The sequence below is a fragment of the Sitophilus oryzae genome, unplaced genomic scaffold, assembly GCF_002938485.1.
Source record: "Sitophilus oryzae breed Bouriz unplaced genomic scaffold, Soryzae_2.0 scaffold_907_pilon_pilon, whole genome shotgun sequence".
NCBI lineage: Eukaryota > Metazoa > Arthropoda > Insecta > Coleoptera > Curculionidae > Sitophilus > Sitophilus oryzae.
Genome location: NW_022147536.1, coordinates 2,129,226 through 2,145,334, shown reverse-complemented (window position 1 = coordinate 2,145,334; position 16,109 = coordinate 2,129,226). Strand labels below are relative to the sequence as shown.

Here is a 16,109-nt window from a genome sequence, read left to right as displayed (position 1 = left end):
TATTATAATTTATCTGTATATATAGAGAGTAATGAAGATTTGTATAGTGTTATTACAGCTATTACGAGTGATTTTTTTATTATTGTTGATGATATCAATTAGAATATAGTTATAATGTTAAGTCAATTACATTTTTAAAGGAATATATGCCTAAAATTTAAAACAATGTTAAAAACTATATACTAAAAACCATACAATCATTAATTTTAATAAAAATAGGGAGATATAATAAAATAAATCAAGCAAAAAGTAAATAAAGATATTATTATTCGCCTAGGTTTTTTTTTATTCCCCTTCGTGCAACTTGTGAGTGATGATATAGACCTAGAACTTCCTATTTCCAATTTTCCTGTTAAAACATTTTTATTTAGTTTAGTTAACGTAACATCGCAAGCTGCACTAGAAGCAATTTTCGATAAGGGTGTCAACGTTAAGGTAAACAACGGTCACTCGAGGATATTGTCAATGATAAGGAAAATCATGGGGAACATCTGCTAGACCAGAAAACGGACTATATCCACACCAAACATGATTTTGGAGAAAAGATAAGGATTCGCATCCCAACAAGAGAAGAATGGGAAAGCCACTTAGTAATGAATACTCAAGAGATATCAATCTACACAGATGCTTCCGTGACTTCAGGAGACGCAGGTATAGGCAGGCACCTTCTTAGAGGAACTAGACATCCGACAATATCTAAGGCTATCGGATGGCTGTAATGTTCTACAAGCAGAGGTTTACGTTATAAAGGAAGAGACCAGTTGTATACAAGGAAAAATCGCTGATAGACCGGTAGGAGATATCGTGATATACTCTGACAGCTTCGGCGCTTTACGGCGAAAACTGTGACTATTAAGAAGCACCGTCCCGGCTGCGCCAAGGCACGGCCACTCTGTACTGGATCCCAGGCTGGACTAGGGGAGAGGCAGCGACAGATGATCCACCACATTTGACGATGAACACGCTGAAGGAAGCTATAGGAACTACCATCAAGGCCAAGCTGCAAGAGACGTAGCAACACCGTGAAGATTGCGCTACAGCTCGAAGACTGTTGCCAGTGGTAGATAACAAAAAGAGAAAACAACTACTTGGTATACAATAATACAGAAGTATCGCAGACACTTTATTTCAGTGTAAGTGAGCAACAACGTTATTTTTGATGCCCAACGTGGGGCCGTAAAATAAGTGTAACGATAAATAAAAAAGACGTATTGACAAAACACGTTGCTTATTTTGGTATGTATGGCCGACGCTTCCTGTTGCATCTTAAGGCTAAAGTATACTGTGCCACATTTTTATAATTTTTTGATATTGTTATTGTTAATGTTTTAGACAAAATCTATTTAATTTATTCTTCTATTTTTTATTAAAAACAATGAAACCCCTATTATAGTAATAGACAGTCAGTTTATTATCTTACTAAAACAACTACAAATAAAAAGTATCCAACTAAGTATATAAAATTCTAAAATAAATTGATTACTTCTATAATTGATTCTAAAATTAATTAAAATTTGATAAAAAAAAATGAGATATACATTAAGCACCCATAACATGTACCTATAATATATTCCATGAAAAAGTATAATAGAAACATTAAATTAAAAATTACAGATATTAGACATTTAATATTCAGTTTCACTTCATCATAGCAAGGTATTTAATATTCCAATAAAATCACTACTAATAAAAATTTCGTTTTTTTATAAGCCGAAATTTTCGAATTAACTATTTCAAAGGTCTTTCTGTACCATACAATCAAACAACTGCGAACGCCCATAAAAACGCTTAATTTGTAGATATTAGTTTAGTTTTAATCATCTGCTGATGATGCTAACATGGTTAGCGAAACGCGCGTCCAGTGCAAAAGTAAAGTGTTTTGGTGTATTGTGGTACATTAGTGTTTTATTTTACTATCTCGTATGTTCTTAATCAAGCACCATACTAGGGGAATCCTTACCCCTGCTCTTTTTCTTAGACTTATCTCGTTTTTTTGGCGTTTTAGATGCTGAAACTCCTTTGGATGATGATGATGTATTTTCTAAGCATTTATCTGGAAACTCAAGCAAGTGTTGGAGTTTCATATATTCGTCTTCATCTTCAACTACAACTTCAACTACAAAAAAATATATAGTTATTTTCGATTCTTTCTAAAGCGTACCAAAATTGTGCGCCAGTTGACTTGGAAATGATGATCGATAACATTCCCCTTATACTTTTACATATAAAATGACAGCCATCTTCATTTCATAGCCATCGCTGACGCCGTTTTTTTTTTCGATCACGAAGTACACAAGTAAAATACAAGTCAGACAATCAATAGGTGGCTTTAAGAAAAATTAACTGCTGAACAACTATACTATAGTGGAGGTATACAGGGTGTCCCAGACTGAACAGGCATTAGAAGTTTCTAGAAAACTACAATATCTAGATCGGAGATTTTTTGCACACCATTGTTTTATAACGAGATCTATCGACTAAAAATATTTTCAATATGGCGGAACTTCTGGAAATACCGGAAGTTGACAGCAACTTTCTTATTTTAAATGGGTGCCTCCATTTTTTATTATATATTTAAAAATTCTCGGTAAAATTCTACTACTACTACTCTCTGAATTTTAATATCAAACACCCTATACCTAATATTAACCGTTTTTTGAGTAAAAAAAATATTTAAAATTTTTGGAGGAAAAAAACTGCCTGCAAAAAAAATGGTATAGCCTAAACGTCAAATTTAGTGATTACTACAGCCACTGTGACATAAACAGAAGCCATGTGGCTATCTATTTCAAAAATTAAATTGTAAAGATAAGATTAAAAAATTATCATAAATCTTATTTTTTTAAATAGACAACCTACTTTTTTATTTTATTAGAGAAAAGGATTTTCAATTTGTTACTTTTTGATTATACCGTGCTGGCAACTGTTACTTTTGGGTCGGCATTTACATGTGTGGAAGTAAATCGCATAGGGATCTTATTAAATCGGAGTGAGAGAAATGCGACCGACGCGACGCGCGACGGTGTGCTGTTGCGGCGTTGCCGATACGCCTTTCCCTATCAAGTAAAGTAAAATCACGATCGCAAACCGCTTGTTTTTAAAAAACTTTTTTTCAAGAGATAACTAGATAAAATCATTAGACATGTTTCTGAGCATCTGAAATGGAATTATAAGGATATCGTTAGGGTGTCATTTTTTTTATAACGAGTAAACGTCAGTAATCGCGATAATTTAAAAACTCAACTTTTTAACACATAACAGGCCATAACTCAAGAACCACTTTAGATATTGAAACTTTTTTTTATTTTCAAGATCGGATATTTTACAATATGTTTACATAAGAAAAATTCGATAAGGTTGTTTTTTACATTCAAAAATTGTAAACAATCCATCCATTTACTTTTAGAGCATAGCAATTTTCAGCAATTGTGTAATTTTTTTATTAATAAAGATTTTCACATACTGTCTACAAAGAAAATACAGCAGATATATTAAGAAAGTTCTTGAAAAAACTACAATCTATTATTTCTAATAGATTTCGATATATCGATTTTTGAATTCAGAGTTCTAGTAGCGCGACCACTATCGAACACCCACTCAATTCCACTTATTTTTACCAAAAATGCAAGTGTTTCTAGCTTGTTAATAAATAAACAAATTAAGTATCACGAGACGTAATTAAATCGTGAAGCTAAACGCATGACGTACACCTTTTCCTAGAACTTTAAGTACTGACAGAGGTATTGATTGGGTCGATCGGTCAACTGCGACAAATATGCTATATCCCCTTCCACGTCTCTTAGCGATGTGCACAGTTTCTCGGTTTATTTCATACGTTTGACAACGTGTTTACTGTCCTCTCTTTGTTCAGTAAATTATAAACGCATTGTACTCTTCTTACATACGGAAATCTCGACCCAAGACTAACCTTTGCCAGCCCTTAGTATATGTTCCTATACCTAAAATAAACCTTGAGAAAAAAACGATTTATGATAATTTTTCAGTCGTTCAATTGATTTACAGCTATGGCCAATATTATATGACATTCGAACAATTTAATTTTTGTAATAGATAGCCACATGTCTTCTATTTATGTCACAGTGGCTGTGGTAATCACTATATTTGACGTTTAGGCTATACATTTTTTTTGACAGGCAGTTTGTTTCCTCCAAAAATTTTAAATTTTTTTTTCTCAAAAACGGTTATTGTTAGGGATAGAGTGTTTGATATAAAAATTCATGAAATTATATAAAGAATTTAAATATATAATAAAAATGGGAGTACCAATTTAAAATAAGAAAGTTGCTATCAACTTCCGGTATTTTCGGAAGTGCCGACATATTGAAAATATTTTTAATTGGTAGATCTCTTTTGTGAAACAACGATGAGCAAAAAATATCCGATCTAGATATTGTAGTTCTCTAGAAACTTCTAATGCGCGTTCAGCCTGGCACACCCTGTATTGGTTAGACCTTTATGGAAAACCGATTTTTTTTCAAAATTAGTTTTTTTTCAAAAAGGCAGCTGCTCCATCTATCTAAATTATTTACAGCGACATAGTGTTGCCGCGTTGTTTAAAAAAGCACAGTAGCATATCTGTTATTTTAAATGGAATTCCGAGTATATTTAACATTTTTGAAAACTAGTTTTATTTCTCATAATTTTTCTATTATACTATCTTATATCGATCTTTCGATGACCTCCAATAAGCTGATTGTAAAATCATAATTTACATATGCTTTTAAGATGAAAAGTGTTGAAAAGAGAATCATTTTATGCAGTGGCGGTCTAAGGGGGGGCGAAAGGGGCGGTCCGCCCCGTGCCCCGTCTTTTAGGGGGCCTCCGTATCTTAATAAGTAATTTTTTATTCAACTGGCAAACAAGGGCAATATGTGTTCAGTAGTTATAATGCAGTTTGTAGGTGGAGTATGCAAACCATACGTATACGCCATCTATAAACAGTATAAATGGAAGCAGATATTTACTTAATTATCAATTATCATGCCCCAGTAATTGTCAATGGCATTTTCTATTTAGTAAATTAAATCAAGGGGTAATTTTCTTTGTTTAAAATATCGAATAATTATTATTTTTTATATATTTTGAGACTGAATTTATTTATTTTAGCTTTTCAGTTATTTTTCATTATTTATTTTTACTGAATAAACATTTTAAATTACAACAAATGCACAGCATAACTTGTATTCTAGCTTCATTACTGATGATGATCAGTGAAGTCTTTAGTATAACGGAGGCCACGGGCCTGAAACAGCGAAGGGGCCTCTCGGATCTTGGGGGACTTACAAAATCGGGATGTTTTGTCGCTGTATTTCCCTGGAAGCATTTTTAAGAAAAAATATTTCAAAGTCAAAAAAATTTGTACAGCCTATAAGTCAAATTTAGTGTTTATCACAGCCCCTGTGACATAAAGAAAAGACATATGTGGTTATCTATTTCAAAAATTAACTTGTTCAAATGTCATATAATAATGGCGGTAGCTGTCATGGAATTGAGCGACTAAAAAATTATCAGAAATATTTTTTTTCAAATGGAAACCCACTTCTTTTATTTCATTAGTGCAAAGTTTTTCCAATTCATTACGTTTTGACTAGACATATTCCTATACCTAAAATAAATCGTTTTTAAGTTATTTAAGATTTAGTTTGAAAACGTATATTTTTCTTGATTTTTAGACAATTTTGTCTTGAGTCAGACAATTTATTTTCATCTGTCAGAAAATGAATTATTTGAATTTCCTATATTATAACTACTGCTGCTTAAAAGTTTAAAAAGTGTATTTATATAATTATATTTCGTATTTTCGTTCTTTAGTGATATCTAATAGTTCATATTTTAATAATATACTGTACGATCGAAAAAAAAACAGCGCAAAGTTAGCTTAGAAATGATGATCGATAATATACTGTCATAGGCTACTGGTTAAAATCAAGAAAAATATACGCTTTAAAGCTAAATCTTAAATAACTTAAAAACGATTTATTTTAGGTACAGGAACATGTATTCAAAAAGTCAAAAAGTAACAAATTTTTAAAACGAAAGTAACGAAAGCCTTTTCACGAGTGAAATTCGTGAAAAAAAAAGTGGATTTCCATTAGAAAAAAAATGATTTATGATAATTTTTTAATCGCTCAATTCCACTACAGCTGCGGCCATTATTATATGACATTCGGACAATTTAATTTTTGACATAGATAGCCACATGTCTTCTCTTTATGGTACAGTGGCTCTGGCAATCACTAAATTTGACGATAATGATATGACGATATTATATATCTATTTATATATATTTGACGATAGCTATATGATATATACCCTAATACATATTTTTGACAGGCAGTTTTTTTACTCCAAAAATTATAAATATTTTTTTTTCTCAAAAACGTTTAATATCAAAATTCATGAAATTTTACAGAGAATTTATGTATGTAATAAAAAATGGGGCCACCCTTTTAAAATAAGAAAGTTGCTGTCAACTTCCGGTACTTCCGAAAGTGCCGCCATATTGAAAATATTTTTAACCGATAGATCTCATTGTGAAACAATGATATGCACAAAATCGCATATCTAGATATTGTAGTTCTCTAGAAACTTCTAACGCACGCTCAGCCTGGGACACCCTGTATAAATACTTGAATTTTGTCAACCATTATACATACGTCATTCAATTTTTACAAAATGTGCATTAGAAGTATATAATTATCTAAACAGACCGGGGGCCACATTTAGCTTCGCCGCCCCGAGCCACCGACAGGCTTAGTCCGCCACTGATTTTATGCAGTGTATGTACAGGAAAGGAAACATATTGGGTATTTGATTTCATCTAGCTAATTTGTGTGTCATAATAATACGCTTATATCTAGTTTTAATTCTGTTATAATTAAAATATGTTTTAAAGGTATATCTTTTTAGTACCGTTGAGTATTTCACTCTACATCCTTTGATTTTTGTTAAATTAACAAAACGTATATCACAGCCACCTAGATTTTATCAAATAATAAAGATCTACTGAGGCAAAATCATAAAAATGAAAATATCTAGGAAAATCTTTGTCTAAGGGGTAGATAACCTTAATACTTTGAATAAGAAGACAATAACTTTGAATAAGAAGACAATAAGGAAGGAGCATAATGCCACAGATTAGGTATCCTATAAGTATACAGATAAAAATCTTGTCCCTAATTCGTGGTACGAAAATTGTTTTTTATGACGATGTGCAAACGAGTCAAATTTCCTGTGCGCAAAAATAAACTCGCGCAAAATAACAATAAACAGCGTAATAGAGAGATATCGCTAAACCGAATAGCGTGGATGGACGTTAATAAGGCCAGGTGTTATTTCCTTTACGTGAGGTGGTATTAACTCTCTTCATTTATAGTTATCGGATCGGAAAGAATTCTGATTGCGTCGCGTCCGCTATTTAAACTTAACCTAACTTTAAATTTAAAACTTTGAAATTGTTTTGTTTACTAGGTATTTTAAAACTAAAGGGCTAAAGTGCTTATTTCCATGGTTCAGGGCAACAAGCAACAAATTCTCTTAGAAGGGCTAAGTCGTCATCTGCTGTAAACCTAAGACTCTTTATAGGTTCTTTAGTATTGGAAGAGGAGGAATCCATATTTTGGGCCATATTTATTTAATTAAAACTAATCCCAGCTATTTAAATATCAAATTACCTAATAAAACTAAAGCAATAATTCAAAACAATTCAAACATAACCTAAAATAAAAGATCTCGCCGGCCGGCTCCGGTTGTCAAATACCCGTACATGCCCATTTAAGCAATTTTTAAACGTTGTCAGAGGTTATTTAGAAAGAGCACTTGATGTAATTGATCCGCAAATTACGTCAGGCGGTAACGTTAATAGCGGGTGTTGTGTTAAAAATTGACTCGCGCATATCGTAACCATGATAAGGTACGCGTAAATACTGGATGACGCTATTCGGTTTTCCGATATCTCTCTAATAACTGTGCCGGTCAGGCGCTGTGCACAATTTTAGAGGCCATAAGTGGGCGTGCTATGTGCGCAAACTAGTCACCTAACTAGTGCCCGATTCCGAAAATTGGAACCACGAAAAACAATAAAGAAAAACCAAAGATTATAATCTGTATAATCTGTGATAATGCTATCCATGTATTCATGCATGGTGGGCGGAAAAAGCGCCATAAAAGCACTCTAGGGTGGGGATCCTTGACAGTTCTGTTTGACGATTCATTTGACACATTTGAATTTGATTTGAAATTTTGTGGATTTGTCAGCCTTTACGGAGCTTATTTTATGTTATTTATTATTTATTCTACTACTGATAGTTGTATAAAGGTAGTAAATCTAGATGGAAATTGTGGCAGAACTTAAATTAACAGTGACACTATCGCGATTTATCAAAAAAGATTCTAAAATAGTTGGTTGTGTAGCGTGCGATAGATCTCGGCAAAAATTGAGTGAAATAATGGAACAACTTTTTCGCTAGTAAGTGACTATATAATATACATACGTGTAGTAAACCGATCATTTATGAAATTCACTTAAATTAACTAAATTATATATTTTTTCTTGCATTTAGCTTTTATTTATTACTTGTCAAAGATTAGATGTCAAAGAATTTAGATACGTTAATTTGACTTACCTGCTTCAGTAGCGTATCGGATGTTTGTGTTAATAAATACTTATTATAACTTATCTATTTTTATTAGAATTATATATTTTTATAACAATTTTAATAACTACCAACATTTATTCACAACGTAACATAAAACAACAAATTATTGAGACTACCCCACGTCTACCCTACATCATAGTTTTACATTTTTTAAATAAAATTAGAACACTGATAAACCGGAATTTAAGTCGGCCATATTTGAGGCCCATCGCGGTGTACCTAAGATTTTTGATATGCTCCTTCCTTAGTCTTCTTATTCAAAGCCTTAATAGTATTTTAAAGATATATGAATTCTCCATTGAATACCGGTATAACATACTGGGAGTTCCATTTAAAATAAAGGAGTCACTAAAACTGCTTTTAAAAGTGGCCAATGCTCAATATTAATTTTGTCTCACCCTATATAACTTTTCGGGACAAATTTTAATTTGGTTTAACATACAATGGTTATTGTAATTAAATATCAGACTATAAAGGGTAAATTACAATTTAGGTAGCTGTTATTGAAATTTAAATTTATTCCTCATTTTCACAAAATCTGAAATATGTCACAATCCTTGCAATTTAGGCATATGCTTCTTTAATAAAACACACCTTTATTTTTTTCCTAGAATACGAAAATTAATTAATATACAGTTGTGTTCCATTACAAAAAACCCAACTTTCATGCGTAACTTTTTTTGGGGACACCCTGTAGAACTCTATATATTTTTATAAAATGCTTTCAATTAACCTACATATGCTCCCAAAATTTAATTTCTCCATGGAGCTTCCGTGTCGTATGAGAGGCGCCACCTTGTATATTAAATCTTTTTGAAGCAACCTTTGAATAAAAAGACTAAGGAAGGAGCATAGTGCTATCCATGTACTCATGCATGGTGGGCGGAAAAGCCACCATAAAAGCTCTCTAGGGTGGGGATCCTTGACAGTTCTGTTTGACGATTCATTTGACACATTTGAATTTGATTTGAAATTTTGTGGATTTGTCAGTCTTTACGACTTATTTTATGTTATTTATTATTTATTCTACTACTGATAGTTGTATAAAGGTAGTAAATCTAGATGGAAATTGTGGCAGAAGTTAAATTAACAGTGACACTATCGCGATTTATCGAAAAAGACTCTAAAATAGTTGGTTGTGTAGCGTGCGGTAGATCTCGGCAAAAATTGAGTGAAATAATGGAACAACTTTTCGCTAGTAAGTGACTATATAATATACATACGTGTAGTAAACCGATCATTTATGAAATTCACTTAAATTAACTAAATTATATATTTTTCTTGCATTTTTAGCTTTTATTTATTGCTTGTCAAAGATTAGATGTCAAAGAATTTAGATACGTTAATTTGACTTACATGCTTCAGTAGCGTATCGGATGTTTGTGTTAATAAATACTTATTATAACTTATCTATTTTTATTAGAATTATATATTTTATAACAATTTTAATAACTACCAACATTTATTCACAACGTAAAATAAAACAACAAATTATTGAGTCTACCCCACGTCTACCCTACATCATAGTTTTACATTTTTTAAATAAAATTAGAACGACACTGATAAACCGGAATTTAAGTCGGCCATATTTGAGGCCCATCGCGGTGTACCTAAGATTTTTGATATGCTCCTTCCTTAGTCTTCTTATTCAAAGGAAGCAACCAGCAACCGATGGGATATCACATAGTGAGATAAAAAAATATAATCGTTTACTTAACCATAAAAATAATCATATAGTCATAACAATTTTTATTTTTACCTTTATTTTTTTCTGATTTCCCTTCTTCCTTTCCTTTCTTCTTAACTTCTTTCTTTTTCCTATATCTCTTTTTCTTGTTGCCTGTACTGGAGTGAGCATCATCTTCATTATCACTAGTTGTAATTTCACTATACAAAGAGTTATGGTTTTTCTCCTTATCGTTTGTAACTCTTAAAGAACTTCTTAGAGATCTTGATCTTCGAGCTGCTTTTGAATTAAAACCTTAAATCAAATTTGTCGATAGTTAACAACAAAAACTGTATACAAAGGTAAAAAATAGAATACCCATGCATTTGTCTAAATGTGTAGTGAATGTATATATAGAGTAGCCTATACTAGATATGGGCTTCTGGCACGTAGGGCAAATACAGTCCAAAGTATCAAGCTGATTATTATAATCATCTTTGTTTTTTTCGTCGCTGCTATCGATTTCTAGATAAAACACATTCGTCTTGTATTTTCGGTGCATATCAAATATAACGCCCAGAGTCAGTTCGTCCATTCTATGATTTAAAAAACTATCTATGCATGATCTTAATGTTTGCTTATCGTTCATCATGTCCTGAAAGTCCTTAGACAAGTTGCGGTATATACTATGATTATTCGTGTGCTCTATCAGGTTTTCTAACTGGGAGTCTGAAAGAATTTCACCGTCTTCCAAGTCTTCGTCTTTATCATCTTCCAACATGTCGAGACTAGACATTTTAGTAGAGTATTTTCAAATTACGCGCCACCTAATCAATATATCTGACCGTTAAAAACACTGAAATAAAAATCATAATATATTGAGCCTCCATAAACCATGGGGGTGGATATTATTTAGTTCACATAAACTAATCGGTACATAAAAAAACCGAATTCGAACTAAATAAATAAAGTACTTTTCCGCGAACTGCCGACTCACACAGGACCACACACAGGACATGACACAGGACTTTGATGACTGACAGCTGCTGACAGTGTTGACAGTGACTGATGACATTAAAAAATGGATCATACCAGTGCCTTCTATTAAAAGATCAGCCTCGGGGCGGACTTTTGTTTACTTCATCAGCTGTACATACTTAGATATTGGGCAGTATTGGGCATAGATAAAAGAAAATAATCTTCTATTAAGATAGATATGAAACTTAATAGTAAAATTTTGGGTCAAAGCGCCCCTCCGTGTTCTTAGTAGAGACACATAAACTACATTACATATAGTTAATGTAGTTTATTAGTTTATGTAGAGGGTGTAGTTTATGTAACCTATATGTAACCTCTGATGTAACTTTCAAATGTCAAAGGTTTGAGGTGAGGTTATTGAAGCTTTAAAAACACATAATGTATTTAAGAAAACAGAAGAAATATGGCTTTGAATATAATATTTACATCATATTATCTCTATTACACCTCATACAAAGGAAAATTATTCGTAATATCAATACATAGTTTATTAACGTAGTTTTCATGTAGTTAATGAACGGGAAAAGACGTAGTTTTTTAAGAAAAACTACACGTAGTTAATCAGGTAAATTACGTCTTAATTAACTACTTCCGAACCCTGTCTGCGACCAATCCGACATTTTTTTTATATAAACCACGTGATCTTAAAGGGATTTTACATTATATAGTGACGTGTGATATGTGATATGTCGAAAATTTCGTCGGATTGCTTGCAGATCTAAATACCAAACCTAGCTGCTGACCTCGACGGCGACGCTCTTTTTACAGAAATCTGTAAAATTATGATGAGTCCTATAATGTTTTTTTTACTATTAGCTAAATAAGGAAAAAAAGAAGAAAGAAAGGAATAATTCCGAAAATTCCACAAAATTCCACATTTATTCTATTCCACAAACGTTCCACAACATTATTACGAATTCCACACATTTTGTGGAATTCCACAAAGATTGGCAACGCTGATTAAAATATGGTCAAAAAAAGGGAAGAATTAGGATGGCGCTGCTGTAGCAAAAACCTAAAATTTAAGACATGCGCCGAACATTTTTAGAACAGCTGATTCAAAAGACATTTGACGTGAATCATATACGTGAAGCCGCGGGTTTCAAAAAAATACAAATTTATTTTTTATGTCACATGAAATAAATTACAGATTTTTATTCAGCAGCAATAAACTAGGCTCTTTTTTATTGCTCTCATAAGTTATTTCGCAAATGTCATTCAAGACGACGAAAACATTATTCTGATCGTTTTAACCTTAAAATTAATGTTATTATAATTAAGAAAAAAATTATTTAAAGTAATAATTGGTGATGGGTTTAAAATAAATATAATGCAGCTTTAAAATAACTTCATACCTACATTTATTTAGTATAAAAAGTAAGTCAACATGTGGTTTTATTATCAATTATTCAGAAGCAATAGACTGAGCCTCTTTTTTTTATTTTTTCTCATAAGTTATTTCAGTAAATCTCATTCAAGATGAAAAAAAAGCTTTAGTTTAAAATTAATGTTAATTATAATTAGGAAAACTTTATTTAAAGTTTAATTGATGATACAGGATTTAAATAAATATAATGCAGGTCAAAAATAACGTAACACATTTTATTTAGTATAAAAAATTAAGCCAATATAATATAATTTTTATACTGTACAAGTATTTATTTACGTTTTGCCATCGTAGTTACCATTCATTCAGAATAGTGGATTTTAAATGTTCGATAGTCTGATGAAGCTTAACTTACCTTAATATCAACTACTTCTAGACAAGAATCGTGTGCAGGATTATCTTCTTTTTTCACTCCCAGCTATTCCAACATGGCTTGCATGGCTTGGGACGTGGAATAATATAATTTTATAGCCCTTCCAGATCCTCATGTCTTCCTTGTGTGTTCACCCAATAGAATCGTTCTCGCAGCTTCCTCCCAAGTTGGTAGTTGCTATTCATTCAGAATAATTAGATTTTTAATATATTTGGTAGTCGGATGGTTTAACTATCGTAAACAATAACTACTTTTAATAATTCTTTTTTCTCAATCCTTTGCACTATAATTTGCATCCGTATTGTAATATTTTCCTTTGAATTTCGTTTCCTATTGTCCCACGGCTTGAGGGGCGTAATGTTATAACCCTTCCAGATCCTCATGTATATCCCTTTTCCTTGTAGTCCACCCAATAGAACCTTTCTCTTAGCTTCCTCTCAAGTTGGTAGTTTCCATTCATTAAGAATAGTGGATTTTAAACATGTTTTGTACTCGGATGGTTTAACTACTGTAACATCATAAATAAATTGTATACCAACACATAATGGCCAAACTTCAACAGACTGTAATATCCATAAACCTCATCAGAAGAAAATATTTTTTGGTCTAAAGTTTTTTTTTTCGTTATTAGAATAAATTACCTGGAATTTGTTAATTCATTACAACATTGAATAAAAGATGCAAAGTGTTTATACATACTATAATAGATAAATCTTCATTTAAAATTATGTGATAGATCTGCTTGCTTGTAGGATCTAGACTGATAAACTCAATTTCTTTTATTGATATAACCAATAAAGTAGTAATGCTGAAATTTTGTTTTTGATTTGTGCAATAAGGTCCATTATTTCCATTATTTGATGCTGTTATTGCTCTACAAAATGCTGATCTCTATCAAGGGATGTTTATGTGTATAATATTACTATTTATGTGTATAATAATACTGTATGATTGAAAAAACACGGCGTGCAGTTGGCTTGAAATGAACATCTCGATGACATTCTCCATATCATTTTACATATAAAATGACAGCAATCTTCATTTCATAGGCATCGCTGACGCTGTTTTTTATTCAATCCAAATTGTACTTACGTATATAATATTCATTTAATGGTTCCTGTTTTAGTTGCTGGTGTTCATATTTTGGTTTTTATTCTGTTGTTGCTCTACAAAATGTTAATATTTATGTGTATAACATTACTCTTTCTTTGTATATAATAATACTTATGTGTATAATATTCATTTAATGGTGCCCTTCTTGCTTGTTGCTGTTGTTGCAACTCAGAATTTAAATTAACCTGAGGCAGTAGGTAGAGCTTCATCCTCCAATATTTTCCTATGTAAATACTGCAAGTGGACAGTATTTCTGATGACAATTTTATCATAAACTTGTTCTTTAAAATAATGAAACTGCCATATCTTATCTGTAGATTTCAAAGCAATATCTAAATGCTTTTGACCATCGCTGTAATCTAATTCTTGTCTGAAAATCAATACCTAATATTATTCTGATGATTTTGATTTTTGATAGATTATTAAAATACAGCACTTACAGTTAACTATATTTTTTGAAAGTACCTACAACTTTATTTATTTCCTACTTTTATTTGTTTATAAAAATGCCAACAATTTGTGCATGTCTGTCAAACTTTAAAATCATTAAAAATAAATTTTATTCAGGTTGTAACTTTATAGAAAGGATTGTAAAAATATACTTTGTAACATGTATGTCAATAATCTAACGAAAAATGTTTACTACACTTCTTTGATTGACTCTAATTTTTATATATAATACAAATAATACAATACTGAATTATAATTATGTATTTTACAGGCTTTGTCTTTGGTTCTTTATTTTTCCATCAGCTATTCAATCAACTTCGCACCACACACACACTTTAACCATTGTTAAATAATAAATAAAGCACAAAATATTGATAAACAATTATTTTATATTCTAAAAAATAAAAACAAACTTTTTTTGGTAATGTTTGGTTATATTTATTTTTATTCTCTGATCTATGGTTACTATGGAGTCTAAAGCCCTCCATAATGGTTACTTTTCATTTTTTAGATTTATGCGTTTTTAGCGCCACTGTGGTCATTTGGCGAACCCTTATTCTTCCCATTTTGTGACCACTTTTTCAATAAAAGTCCCATAAGAGTTATTTCTCCTTACCTCTACACTCCATAGATGACTGACAGCTGCTGACAGTGTTGACAGTGACTGATGACATTAAAAAATTGGATTATACCAGTGCCTTCTATTAAAAGATCAGCCTCGGGGCGGACTTTTGTTTACTTCATCAGCTGTACATACTTAGATATTGGGCAGAGTATTGGGCATAGATAAAGAAAATAATCTGGTATTGGGTTAGATTCCGTTTCATATTTTGTCGGTTGATTTTTGGTTTTAACTCTTTGATTTTTGGTATTATTTATTATTGTAGTACAAAAAACTAATTATTTTGGTGTTTAAGTGACATAAACTACTACCAGATATATGGTCACTCTCGGTTTCGCATAAAAAAAAAGAATAATTGAAAAATTACACGTTGTGTAAGTGATTTAACCTAAAAGTGCCCATACATTTTTTACTCATCGTGATTTTTGTGTGTGTTTTTTAAGACTCTAACAATTCATCAATAAAGCTTAAGTGGAGTGTGTTTTTGGTGCTATGCCTCATCTTTGTTGTGTTCCTGGTGGAAAGGATAGTTATACTAGGCAGCCTAAAGTGTCCAGTAGAGCAAGAGAAGTGGGTACGAGTTATAAATCAAGAGAATCCTATTGAAAATATCTTTAATAAATTTAAAAATAATATTCTCCCATGATGGTATTAATGAAAACTGGACAATTATGTTTATTTTATTCATATTGTGGAATCTCCACTCCAAGTGTTGTTGGTTCAGCTTCCATAGATTCAAACATGTAAGTAGGTATTATGATCTAGGGAAAAATAAAGAATAT

General features: G+C 31.6%; 1 protein-coding gene and 1 long non-coding RNA gene across 2 annotated transcripts; both read right to left on the bottom strand.

Annotated features, from left to right (window-relative positions):
- LOC115890649 (SAGA-associated factor 11 homolog) lies at positions 1 to 11,379 on the bottom strand. The gene is made up of 3 exons (XM_030910947.1): positions 10,723 to 11,379; positions 10,438 to 10,659; positions 1 to 2,116 (listed from the first exon to the last, which is right to left on the bottom strand). Exons 1-3 carry the CDS (start codon positions 11,138 to 11,140, stop codon positions 1,929 to 1,931), a joined length of 828 nt encoding a protein of 275 aa, XP_030766807.1. The 5' UTR covers positions 11,141 to 11,379; the 3' UTR covers positions 1 to 1,928.
- Positions 11,380 to 13,515: 2,136 nt separating this feature from the next.
- Positions 13,516 to 14,350, bottom strand: LOC115890648. Its single transcript, XR_004051674.1, has 3 exons — positions 14,235 to 14,350; positions 13,842 to 14,016; positions 13,516 to 13,783 (listed from the first exon to the last, which is right to left on the bottom strand). It is a non-coding gene; the product is annotated as an uncharacterized LOC115890648 (long non-coding RNA).
- Between the last annotated feature and the right edge of the window lie 1,759 nt (positions 14,351 to 16,109).